The following is a 13,133-nucleotide window of genomic DNA, read 5'->3' on the forward strand; positions in this document are numbered from 1 at the left end:
CCATATTTAGAAAGGCCCTCTCCACTATGAGAAATATAAAAAAATTATTTCTAGGTTGCTTTTAGTACTTTTATGGTTGGTTATTAGTTTTTTGCTTGTTTGTTTTACATTTAAGTCTTCGATTCTAAGCTTTCTGTTGTGAGATATAGGTGTGATGTTTTTCACTCCCCCGCATGGCTGCACAGTTGCCCCATCACTATTTACAAAATAATCTACCTTTTTCCCCCATTGATTTGAATGTAGCTTCATCATAAATTGTTGTATCATTTAAGTCCATAACTGGATTTTCTATTATTTTTTATTGATTGCATATAGATGAGTTACTTCTATTCTCTGTTATTTATTGCAGTTTTATTTTTATGATGCTGAGTCTTCGTGGTAGTTAGTACTATTTGCCAGTACTTGTCAATGAGATGTGAGCAGAATTAATGTGTATCATTTCTGTACTAAGCTTGTCATTGTCAGTTTGAGACCCTCTAGAGTCTCCTTTTCCTCTGGTATGATAACCTATAGTGTTCAAGGTGATGACTGCTCTGTTAGCCTGTGTTCCTGAGCGTATAGAATGAAGCTCATTCCCTGCAAAGCTATGATGGATTTGTAGTATGAGCAACAGGTAAACTTTTGTTTACAAACAGCAAAACCCAGTTTATCTTTATTAATATAGTCTTCCTATTCAAGAAAATGATATACCTTTGCTTTTGTTCAGGTCGTTTGTGTGTGCGTGTGTGTGTGCGTGTGCATGTGTCCTGTTGGAGCATTCTAAAGTTTTCATCTAGCTCTTGCATATTCTGCCATAAGTGTATATCTTGCTAGTTTTTATTTTTGTTGTTACTATTGTAAATGGACTCTCTTCTTCTATGATACCTTCTAACTGGTTGTTATTTGTATAAATGAAGGCTAGATTTCTCTGTATCAATTTTGTATGCAGCCATCTTACTGTATTCAAAAGCATGTGATAGTTTTTCAGTTGATATTCTTGAGTTTTCCAATTACATAATCATATCACCTGCAAATAATAATTTTTTACATCTAGAATTTCCAACTTTTAAACATCTCATTTCTGTCCCTGTCTACCTGAATTGATTAGTACCTTCAGAACTATATTAAAAAATATTGGTGATGTGGCCACAAGGCCATCTTTGTTCATTTGACTTGCCCTGAGTAACAGCTAGGAGTGCCCTTCCATGGTCCCATGTTATTTTTTTCTAGGAAAAACTCACCTTCAAGAACATTTAAAAGGATTGTTTATATTTATATTCTCCCTTCTGAAAAAGTTACAAAACAACTTTAACCTTAGGCAATTTCATTTTGAGGGGGGTTATTTTCTCCATTCCTTTGTAACTCAGAATGCCAAAATGTAAGTCCTTTCATTGCTAATTATTATAGTGGTGATAGTGGACATCTTTCTAGTATATGTCATTAAAAAATGCTGGCTTTTGGGTTGAAATACATTTTGTCATATTAAAGAAGTATCTGTCAGCTCCTGTTTTGTTATTTTTTTTAAATCAAGAGTGGATGTTGAATTTTGTTAAATTTATTAAATCACATTTTGTTAAATGTGATTTCAGCACTTCGTTTTCATGGTTATTAGAGAACATATTTTCTCCTCAGATCTCCTCAGATCATAATAAATATGATTAATTATTTTAAACCATCATCACATCCCTGGAATTTGTCCTTGTTGTACCTTTCTTTGAATGTGTTACATTTGCTAATATTTTATTTAGAATTTTACTTTGCATTGATATTCATTAGTAAGTTTGGTGGTTTACTTCTCTTGGTGCTATCTTTGTCAAATTTTGGTATAATTTTAAGTTTATATCATTTAAAAAATGTGAAAGCTTATTTTTTTTCTATGCTCTGGAACAGTTTAATGATAAAATTAGCTATTCTTTGTAAGTTTGGTAGATTTCACCTATGATATTATATGGGCTTGGTACTTTTGGGGGGGAATTCTATGACAACTTTCTTAATTTTTATATGGCAATTAAGTTTGTTTAGTTTTAGTGAAGATTTTGAAGATCTAAGTGACACGATGTGACCTGTTTTAGTAAAATCATTTAAAAATTGAAATATATAGATCAACATTTCACAATATTTAATTTATACACTTATAACTTTTATAATTGATCCATCAAGGATCAATTTGTTCATTCTTCAGAAAGCTCTTCTTTAATATTTAATGTTATGATAATCAAATCACCAACAGGTATAACAAGGAATTAAATATTGACAGATGAAAGATTCCATAATAAAAATGGCTGAGTCAAGAAGATTCTAACATTATATGGGAGAGAAAACATAAAGTATAATAATATAAACTATTTTTGAATAAAGAAAGTTTTGTAGAACCTCTGTAAGTAAAGATTCCATGTTTAAATGCTAAAATACAGTTTTAGAGTTGTATTACCACATGATCAGTGTAATATACCTAAAAAGCAATGATGGAAAGAACGTAAAATTACACCAGATGCTGATAATGAAACATTTCATTTCCATATATATTGAAGAAAGTTCTTAAAGATACTAAATGTTGCGGTGACTAGATAGGATTTAACTTATCATTTAATTCATCAACATTTAAAATATACACTACATGCCAGGGGCTGGGTTAGGCCCAGGGGGTAGAGGGTGGAAGGATACAAAAATGGATAAGCCATAACCCTGCCTTGAGGGCACTCAAAGTCTACTAAGAGACAGTCATACAAACAGATGATTATATAGTATGATGTGGAAAGAATATATCACCTACTCTATACAAGAGGACTGAGGAGAGGGGAGAGTTAGGTAAAGCTTCTAGGAGTCCAGACCTTTGAACTGTCTCAAAGAACTAGTAAAAGTCAGTAAGGCAGCAAAGGCAGAGAGACTAGCAGGACAAAGAAAGGAAGAAAGAAGCAAAGTTGTGTGTGTGTGTGTGTGTCTGTCTGTCTCTCTGTCGGTGGAAACCAGTAACTGTTTCGGGGCACGATGAACCGTATCCACATAAGATGGCAAATTTAAATGATAAATGTTTTGTGTGTTCTGACTGCTTCACCAATCGGCCATTCCCCCAACTCTCTCCCTCTCCTTGGGCTTCCCTATCCCCTGAGACACACAACAATATTGAAGTTAGGCCAATTAATAACCCTACTATGGCCTCTAAGTGTTAAAGTGGAAGGAAGAGTCTCATGTCCCTCACTTTATCACTTTAAGTCAAAAGCTAGACATGAATGAGCTTAGTAAGGAAGGCATGTTGAAAGCTGAGAAAGGCTGAAAGCTAGGCCTTTTGCACAGTTAGCTAAGTTGTGAATGCAAAGGAAAAGTTCTTGAAGGAAATTGAAAGTGCTACTCTAGTGAACACATGAATGATAAGAAAGACAAACAGCCTTATTGCTGATGTAGAGAAACGTCTACTGGTCTGGATAGAAGATCAAACCAGCCATGACATTCCCTTAATTGAAAGCCTAATCCAGAGCACGGCCCTAAGTCTCTTCAATTCTATGAAGGCTGAGAGAGGTGAGGAAGCTGCAGAAGAAAAGTCTGAAGCTAGCAGAGGTTGATTTATGAGGTTTAAGGAAAGAAGCCTCTTCATAACATCAAAGTGCAAGTTGAAGCAGCAAGTGCTAATGTAGAAGCTGGAGCAAGTTATCCAGATCTAGCTAAAATAAGTAATGAAGGTGGCTATATTAAAAAACAGATTTTCAATGTATACAAAACAGCCTTATATTGGAAGAAGATGCCATCTAGGACTTTCATAGCTAGAGAGGATTAGTCAATGCCTGGCTTCAAGGCTTCAGAGCTTTGAAGGACAGGCTGACTCTCTTGTTAGGGGATAATGCAGCTGGTGACTTTAAGTTGAAGCCAGTGCTCATTAATGATGCTAAATAAAAATGCTAAATCTACTCTGCTATGTTCTATCAATGAAACAGCAAAGCTTAGATGACAGCACAACTATTGACAACATGGTTTACTAAATATTTTAGGCTTACTATTGAGACCTACTGCTCAGAAAAAAAAGATTCCTTTCAAAATATTACTGCTCATTGACAATGCACCTGGTCACCCAAGAGCTCTAATGGAGATGCACGTTAAGATTCACGTTGTTTTCATGCCTGCTAACACAGCTTCCACTCTGCAGCCCATGGATCAAGGAGTAATTTCGACTTTCAAGTCCTTTTATTTAAGAAATAGATTTCGTAAGGCTATACAGTAGCTGCCATAGATAATGGATCTGGGCAAAGTCAATTAAAAACCTTCTGGAAAGGATTCACCATTCTAGATGCCATTAAGATCATTCATGATTCATGGAAAGAAGGTAAAATACCAACGTGAACAGGAGTTTAGAAGAAACTGATTCCAACCTTCATGGATAACTGAGCAGCTCAAGACTTCAGTGTAAGAAGTAACTGCAGATGTGGTAGAAACAGCAAGAGAACTAGAATTAGAAGTAGAACCTGAAGACGGGACTGAATTGCTACCATCTCATGATGAAACCTGAATAGATGAGGAGTTGCTTCTTATGGAAGAGCAAAGAAAGTGGTTTCCTGAGATAGATTCTTCTGATGAAGATGCTGGGAAGACTGTTGAAATGACAGCAAAGGATTTAGAATATTACATAAACTTAGCTGTTAAAGCAGTGGCAGGGTTTGAGAGGAATGACTCCAATTTTAAAAGAAGTTCTACCATGGATAAAATGCTATCAAACAAACAAACAAAAAATGCTATCAAACAGCTTTGCAGGCTACAGAGATATCATTCGTAAAAGGACAAGTCAATGGATGCAGCAAACTTCACTGTTGTCTTTTTTTAAGAAATTGCCAAAGCCACCCGAACCTTCAGCCACCACCACCCGATCCGTCAGCAGCCATCAGCACTGAGGCAAGATTCTCTACCAGCTCAGATGACTGTTAGAATTTTTTAGCAATAAAGTATTTTTATTTATTTATTTTTTAATTTTTAAAAATTGATATATAGTTAATTTACAACGTTGTGTTCGTTGCAAAGTGATTCAGTTATACATATATAAATATATATATACATATATATACATGAAAACATTCGTTTTCAGATTCTTTTCCATTATAGGTTATTACAAGATACTGAGTATAGTTTCCTGTGCTATACAGCAGGTCCTTGTTGTTTACCTATTTTATATATGGTAGTGTGTATATGTTAATCCCAAACTCCTAATTCATCTCCCCCAACCCCTGGTAACCACTTTGGTAACCATAAGTTTGTTTTCTATGTCTATGAGTCTATTTCTGCTTTGTAAATAAGTTCATTTTTATCTTTTTTTTTTTTGGCCATGCCATGTGGTTTGCAGGATCTTAGTTCAACCAGGGATCGAACCCGTGTCCCCTGCAGTGGAAGCAGGGAAGCATGAAGTCCTAACCACTGGACCACCAGGGAATTCCCTGTACCATTTTTTCAGATGTCACATATCAGTGATATCATATGATATTTGTCTTTCTCTGTCTGACTTACTTCACTTAATATGATAAAATTTGGGTCCATCCATATGCTGCAAATGGCATGATTTCATTCTTTTTATGGCTGAGTAATACTCCATTGTCTATATATACCACATCTTTATCCATTCATCTGTTGATGGACTTTTAGGTTGCTTCCATGTCTTGCCTATGGTAAATAGTGCTGCTATGAACACTGGGGTGCATGTATCTTTTCAAAAGAATGTGTATCTTTTCAAATTAGAGTTTTCTCCAGATATATGCCCAGGAGTGGGATTGCAGGATCATATGGTAACTCTATTTTTAGTTTTTTAGGGAACCTCCATCCTGTTCTCCATAGAGGCTGCACCAATTTACATTCCCACCAACAGTGTAGGAGGGTAGTAATAGTTTTATATCCAAATTCTGATCATGCTTTTTCTCTGATGTCAGGAAGACCTTGGCTCGAATTTCCAGTTCTGAACTTCTCTAAGACTCAAATGTGCTGACTCAAATTTGTAAAATTGATGTAATGATAATTACTTCAAAGAATGGTTGCAAGGGGACTTCCCTGGTGGCGCAGAGGTTGAGAATCCGCCTGCCCATGCAGGGGACGATCCCTGGTCCGGGAAGATCCCACATGCCATGGAGCAACTAAGCCCGTGTGCCACACCTACTGAGCCTGCACTCTAGAGCCCGCTCGCCGCAACTACTGAGCCCGCGTTCTGCAACTAATGAAGCCCACGTACCTAGAGTCCATGCTCTGCAGCAAGAGAAGCCACTGCAATGAGAAGCCCCTGCACCGCAACAAAGAGTAGCCCCCGTTCACCACAACTGGAGAAAGCCCGGACGCAGCAATGAAGACCCAATGCAGCCAAAAATAATAATAATAAAAAAATATAAAATTAACTCAGAAAGCTAATATATTTAAGTATTAAATGATCCATATATACAGTAGGTTCTAAGCTATTACAACCCACAAAGAGACCTAAGAGTTATTCCCTTCCCCCTCTCTATATATATGCAAAATACATATATTCAGAAAAACATCTTCAGTGCGTTCCCATTGCCTACCTCCCCCAAAATCCAAACTCCATAATATGCTGATCCAGCATATGTCATATGCTTTCATGATCCAGCTATGTCAGTCTCATCCCCCACTATATCCTTTCACATATCTGTGGTCTAAAAGTTCCAGACTACTCACCACTCCCAAAATATAACTTTCATTGTCTTGCCTTTATTTATAGTGTTCCCTCAACGTGGAATTCTTCATCCCCTTTTTCTCAAACTTCAGTGGCTGTAAGGTTTACCTGAGATTTTTTTTAAAATACAGATCCTGAAGCTTACCACCAAGATTTTTTATTCAAACGGTCTGGGGATGCACCCTGGAATCTGCATTTTCAACAAGCACCACCCTCCCACCCCCAACAAAATGATTCAGTCCAGGTGATTAGGGTCCACACTTTGAGAAATACTTGTATTGTGGAAAGAGAAAAGATCTGGGTTTGCTTCCCAAATCTGTTATTTATCAATTATGTGACTTTAGAAAATTATTTAACTTTGCTCAGAATCCTTTTCCTCTCTTGTAGAATAGGGATGGCAAAAAACCATGTTTTGGAGGCCCAAACATTGTGGCCTACTACATTATAGTAAAGAGGGTACTACATTTTTATGACTGTTCCTCAAGATCCTATTCAATGTCTTCCTATGAAGCATTCTTTATTCCTCTTGTTAGAATTAATTATGTTTTCCTTTTTGCTCAAACAGCTAAATTGCTATTTAGCATTTATTTCATTCTCTCTCTGACACAATTTATTAGTCTCCTAATCTGGCTTGTAAGTGCTTTGAAGGCAAGGACACTCTTTTTCATAATTGTATTAAGTACCTTCTATATGTTGTATACATATCAATACTAAAATATAATATATTAAAAAAATAATAAGCAACACTATTTTAACACTAAAAACTGTGTGAGGAGTTAATGAAAATTTGACAGTCATATAGAGTTTTGAAAGTTTAGTCATATAGGGAACTAGATTAAGGTCTCATTAAGCAAGCCTGCCACCCCTATACTATCTCTCTCTACTTACTAAGGATGAGATGAGACTGGTGACACCAGGTTTGCTGAGTTAGTGTCAGTAATTATATGAATCTCATTCTTGTTAATTTTTCCAAGAAACAACATAATTAAATGGTTACAAGCCATCCAGAATACTGGGAGAGGTTGAGACCCAGAACCTCTACATAATGCTGAGGAGAATTGATGACTATCAAAAAAAGGTGATGCAGATCTGCACAGGGAAGCAGAAGTCGCTACAGCAGAAACAGAATCAGTGCCTGAGGAAAATGACATACTTATTCAGCCAGATAATCTGTTTTCTTTTCCCTCTCCCCAGTGTGTTGTAAGAAAAGGCAAAGTGGTAGGCTTTGAAAATAAGTTACCCGGAGATACTATAACATACTACAAATTTCATGGCTTAAAACAACAGAAATGTATTCTCTTACAGTTCTGGAGGCCAGTTCGAGAAATCAAGGTATTGGCAGGGTTGGTTCCTTCTGGAGGCTCTGAGGGAGAAATTTGTTCCAAGTCTCTCTTCTAGATTCTGGTGCTATAGACAATCCTTGGCATTCCTTGGCTTGTACCTGCATAACTCCAATCTCTGCCTCTGTCTTTCCCATGGCCTTCTTCCTAGTGTGTTTTATGTTCTCCTCTTACAAAGCCATGCGTCATTGGATTTAGGACCCATCTGGTTAAACCAGGATGACCTCATCTTGAGATCCTTAACTACATCTGTAAAGACCTTTTTTCCAAATAAGGCCACATTCACATGTTCTGAGTGAACATATCTTCTGGGGAGTTCATCATTCAATCCACTACACTGTGACTTCAGTGAAACTCCTAAATTGACAACAGGAATACTGGCTGGACTCTCTAGATGAGAAAAGGTTAGAATAGGAGAGACTTCCAGAAATGCCCAACTCCTTCCTAGTCAACCCACATCTACCAGCCTCTAGATATGAAACCTCTTGAGCTCACTGCTCTCCAGCTGATTCTTGGTGGTTACATTCCTCAAGACTATCAGAAAGCAAGTTTTAATATGCATTTACAAAAAATGGAGATAAGGGTTTACTTAACTTGCTTACATAGCACCAGGCACAGAAGATCCTGCTAAACTCTGACATCCACCCAATTATGTCTCAGAGCCCTCTCTGAGATGACCATCAGTATGCTTTTGGAAGTGATACCTTCCAAAAGTTATAGAGCCGAGATTAGAGTTCTTTGTTCTGGGATTATATGCTCCCATTATTTTCTCCAGCATGGAGTTCTGGAACATTCTTGGAGTTCTAGGAATATTTATATTTATACATCATTTTCTTTTACTAAAGTAAATAAGTTACAACATTAGTTTACTTGCTACTCTAGAAGGTACAGAGAGACTTCTCATTATAGACATACTGTGAATTTTCCAGAAGTTACTTTTTTTTTTCTTTTTTTTTTGGCCACACCACACGGCTTGCAGGATCTCAGTTCCCCGACCAAGGATTGAATCCAGGCCATAGCAGTGAAAGTCTGGAATCCTAACCACTAGGCCGTCAGGGAACTCCCCAGAAGTTACATTTTATTTTATTTTATTTTATTTATTTAGTTTGGCTGCACCGGGTCTTAGTTGCAGCATGCATGCGGGATCTCATTCCCCAACCAGGGATTGAACCTGGGCCCCCTGCATTGGGAGCAATGGGCTTTACCCACTGGACTACCAAGGAAGTCCCTAGAAGTACACTTTAAACATTAAAACTCTTTGACCTCAAAAATTGGATATTTTTGACAGTTCTGGGTTTGGAAAATACGACCAATGTAAATGGAGTAAAGCAAGATGAATTGGCAGTGCCATGAGCTGTCTAACAGGAATTACAATGTCTAGGGCATTTCAGAGGATTAATAAGGGTCTGGGGTCAGGGAAGCTAGAATCTAGATGATGAGGTGGGTATCAAGGCATCAAGAAGGGAGGGGAAAAAGCAAAAAGGAAGAAAAGCGTAGAAATGAATAAATACTTACACTGAATCAGAGTGGTGGTCAACAGGTTGGTTCTGCTACCAGATTGGGTTCAAATCAGCTTCACCACATACTAGCTAAGAGACCTTGGGCAAGCCACTTAACTTTTCTGAGCTTCATATCCCCCTATGTAATAAGACAAGGATAATAATAGCACCTATCTCATAAGGTAGCAAATATCAAATAAATTAATACATAGAAAGCACCTGACAGTCAATGTTAGCTATCATTATATTTGCACAGTTTCACAACTGATGAATATATTGTCGTACACAACTCTCATAAGAACCCTGTGTTTATTATTCTTGTTTTAGAAATGAGAAGAAAGAAGTGCAGATAAAATTAGCAACTAACCCAAAGTCACAAAGCTGGGAAATGAGAGGACTAAAACTAGAACTTAATGCAGGACCACGGTTTTTATACATCCCAGTTGCCAACTCTGAAATTGTGTGTTGGAGGCAGGTAGAGGTCGAGGAGTGGCAGGAGGAAGGGAGAAAGGGCCTGGAGAAAGAGAATTCCTTTTCCAAGGAAAAGGAAGTGTCATAGTTTAGCTAAGGCCAGCTAGGAAGACCTTCCTAAAGACTTTGGCCCTTTCTTTTCATGATTTCCTTTTTCTTATTTATGTTTAGCTTCAAGAGATATATAAATTGAATCTAAATCAACCTATCCCTTTGATCATCAAAAAGAAGCAAATATCTGCCTCTACCAAATTTGTTCAACAGCCAATCCTAAAAGAAGAGGACAAAAAGTATGACATATTCAATAAGTTCAGGTATGTGGTAGGAAAGACTGACATTAAACTTTCTTTGGATAATATCTGGGACCTCATGATTTTTTTTTCCTGCCCAAGAGCTTCCCCTTCTCCACAGTTTTGATATGGTTCAGTGGAGAATATTAATTTTCTTAGCTAATTTAGCAAAAGGCTTATTTCTACTTAAATATTTAATAACTAATTTTGAGTTCCTTAAAAAAAATGAAGTTGATTCTTCCTTACAAAGAAACAAATTATTTTAATACACACAGTGAAGAAACTTAGAAGCATTACTTTTTTTTTTTTTTTTTTTAAGAAGGTAGAAACTTTGGGAAGGAAGGGGAAAAGACTGCTGTGGAGGAAACATAGCCTGCATATGGAGTGTATACTCCATGAAGCTAAGAAAGTCGTTTTAAAACGTATTAGTAGGTGAAGTCATGGAAATGCAACTTTCAGGGGGAAAAAACGTTATTTCTGCAAATTCTGCTGTTTTAATCCATCTCTCAGTCAAAGTGGGCATAGCTAATGTTCCTTGGTGCCAGGGGGGCTTTATAGGACACGGTGATGGTGAAGAGAAGGGGCGAGAATAGGAATTATATCTTTTGAATGGCTATGGAGTTCAGGAGAGTTTAATGCTTCCAAATGGTGCTTGTTCTCTGATTCTCTAGACAAGAAGACCAAATGGAAGCCATCTGGAATGCAGATCTATCCACTTCAAGTTACCCAATAACAGAGAAGACATCAATGTATTCACTCTGGGCCCAGCTGGGTGGGTACCCAGATATTCCTATGCTGCTCCAGTTAGATGTTCACTCTACGTTCCGAAGATCTCTTACATGCATTCAACCAAAGTAAGTTAAGGACTGGGAGGGAGCACTCTGGTAATTGGGCCTTTGGTCACATACCTTTTGTTTCCCTAAACTGACTTTCTCTTACAGCACCAGGGAGTTGCAAAAAGTAGTTTTTTGGTGTGAGGTCAGACTCACACCAGCCATAAAATAGTACAGGTAAATTCAACGTTAGTCTTTTAGTGTTTCTCTTCATAGGCCTATAGATGTCATTACTGGAATAATATAAACAAACAAACAAACAGACAAAAAGCAGTTATAATACCATGAAACCTAATCTAACACTAGATAGGTCCACTTTGAATTCCACCCTTAGGGATTTATTACTGGAAGAACCAGAAAGACCGTAGTAGAATGCTTTCGCCCACTTCGTGATTCAGTAACATGACCTTAAATGCAGTTGTCATATCTAGGCCAAATTTGAAGTAAATTCGGTGCTTGTAACCCAGGATGCACTGAAGAGACTCGGAGAGAACAGGTAAGGTGGTCATGTGGTTCCACATTTCCAAATTCTGTTAAACCAGATTCTCACTGAAACTATTGGAAACCATTCTAGTGGAAGTGAAGAGTTTTGGAGTCTCCATTACCTCTCTCAAGTAAGAGAATTATTTAATGTTCTAAGCTAAGAATTTAGAAATGGAACTTTTGTAACCTGAAAGAGTTTGTGGGAGCAGTGTGATTTATTCTGGTGAAATCCAAGTCCTGGGGTAAGAAGAAATAGTGTTAACTCATCAGTTTGTTTAGGTAGCAGACACCATGAAATAAGACACTTAAAATTCTATAATAAAGTAAAGTAATAGCAAAAATATTATATAATGTATACAATGCAAAATCATATACCATGAGCACAAGTGTTCATAAAAAAAAAGTAACCAAATCAAATGTAACCATTAAGTTGAATAAGTATGACTCCTAAGTTATAGGTTATAATCAGAAAGTAGCTTTCTTTTTGTCTCCCATTTTCCCTTACATTTTTTGAGTAATTAAATTAATTAACTTAGGTTATTTGGAGAGATAACATTGCTAATTTAATGCCTATAGTGCTTGGGACAAGATGTATAAATTTTTCTTTGAATAATATTTCCTTTATCTCCATTCCACAGCTAGCTTCAACTATTAGATATACTACTGACCTAACTATTCACTTCTTACTCATGCTAAATCCTACAAAGTTAGTGAGACTCCTACTTCCAATTTACTGTTTGGAAGTACTCAGAATCAAGGAGCTTTCCATAGATTTTTTTTTTTAAGGTATAATGTATATACATTTAACCTAGTTAGGGTACAGTTCTGAGTCTTGACAAGTGCATAGTTATGGCAAGCATTAATCTGCTTGCAGTCCCTATAGTTTTCTCTTTTCCAGAATGTCATATAAATGGAAGTATACAGTATGTAATCTTTTGAATCTGGCTTTTTCCACTTGGCATAATTCATGTGATTCATCCATGCTGTTACATGTATCAGTAATTCATTTCCTTTTACTTCCTGACTAGTATTATTCCACTGTATGGCTATACCATATTACTTTATCCATTCACCAGGTCAAAGACATCTGAGTTGTTTCCAGTTTTTGGCAATTATGAATAAAACTGCTATAAAAATTCATATACAGGTTTTGGGGTGAATGTAAGTTTTGACTTCTCCTAGAAAAATACCCAGGTGTGGGATTGCTGGGTTGTATGATAAGTGTATATTTACTTTATAAGAAATGGCTAAGCTATTTTCCAAAGTGATTTTACATCCCTTTACATTTATTCAGTGAAGGTAGTTCTTACCCTACTTCTAGATGAAAACCTAGATGGTTCCATGACATTTCTGGTAACTTTTTTTTTTTAATGGTATTTTAAAAAATATTTATTTTATTTATTTATTTTATTCTTGGCTGCGTCGCGAACATTTATTCTTAGTTACGGCAGGTGGGATCTTCGTTGTGGCATGCGGGATCTTTTGCTGGGGCGTGTGGGCTCCAGAGAGCGTGGGCTCTGTAGTTTGTGGGCACACCTCTCTAGTTGAGGCACTCAGGCTCAGTAATTGTGGTGTGCATGCTCAGT

The 13,133-nt window shown here is 36.9% G+C and overlaps 1 protein-coding gene across 1 annotated transcript in view; it reads left to right on the forward strand.

Moving 5' to 3' along the window:
* Positions 1-13,133, forward strand: part of FAM186A (family with sequence similarity 186 member A) — a 76,959-nt gene that overhangs the window by 53,289 nt on the left and 10,537 nt on the right. The window contains 4 exon segments of the mRNA XM_065888174.1: positions 7,606-7,653; positions 7,655-7,803; positions 10,120-10,255; positions 10,903-11,085. Of these exon segments, the coding sequence (XP_065744246.1) occupies positions 7,606-7,653; positions 7,655-7,803; positions 10,120-10,255; positions 10,903-11,085 (516 nt within the window).

This window comes from Phocoena phocoena, chromosome 11, assembly GCF_963924675.1.
Source record: "Phocoena phocoena chromosome 11, mPhoPho1.1, whole genome shotgun sequence".
Taxonomy (NCBI): Eukaryota; Metazoa; Chordata; class Mammalia; order Artiodactyla; family Phocoenidae; genus Phocoena; species Phocoena phocoena.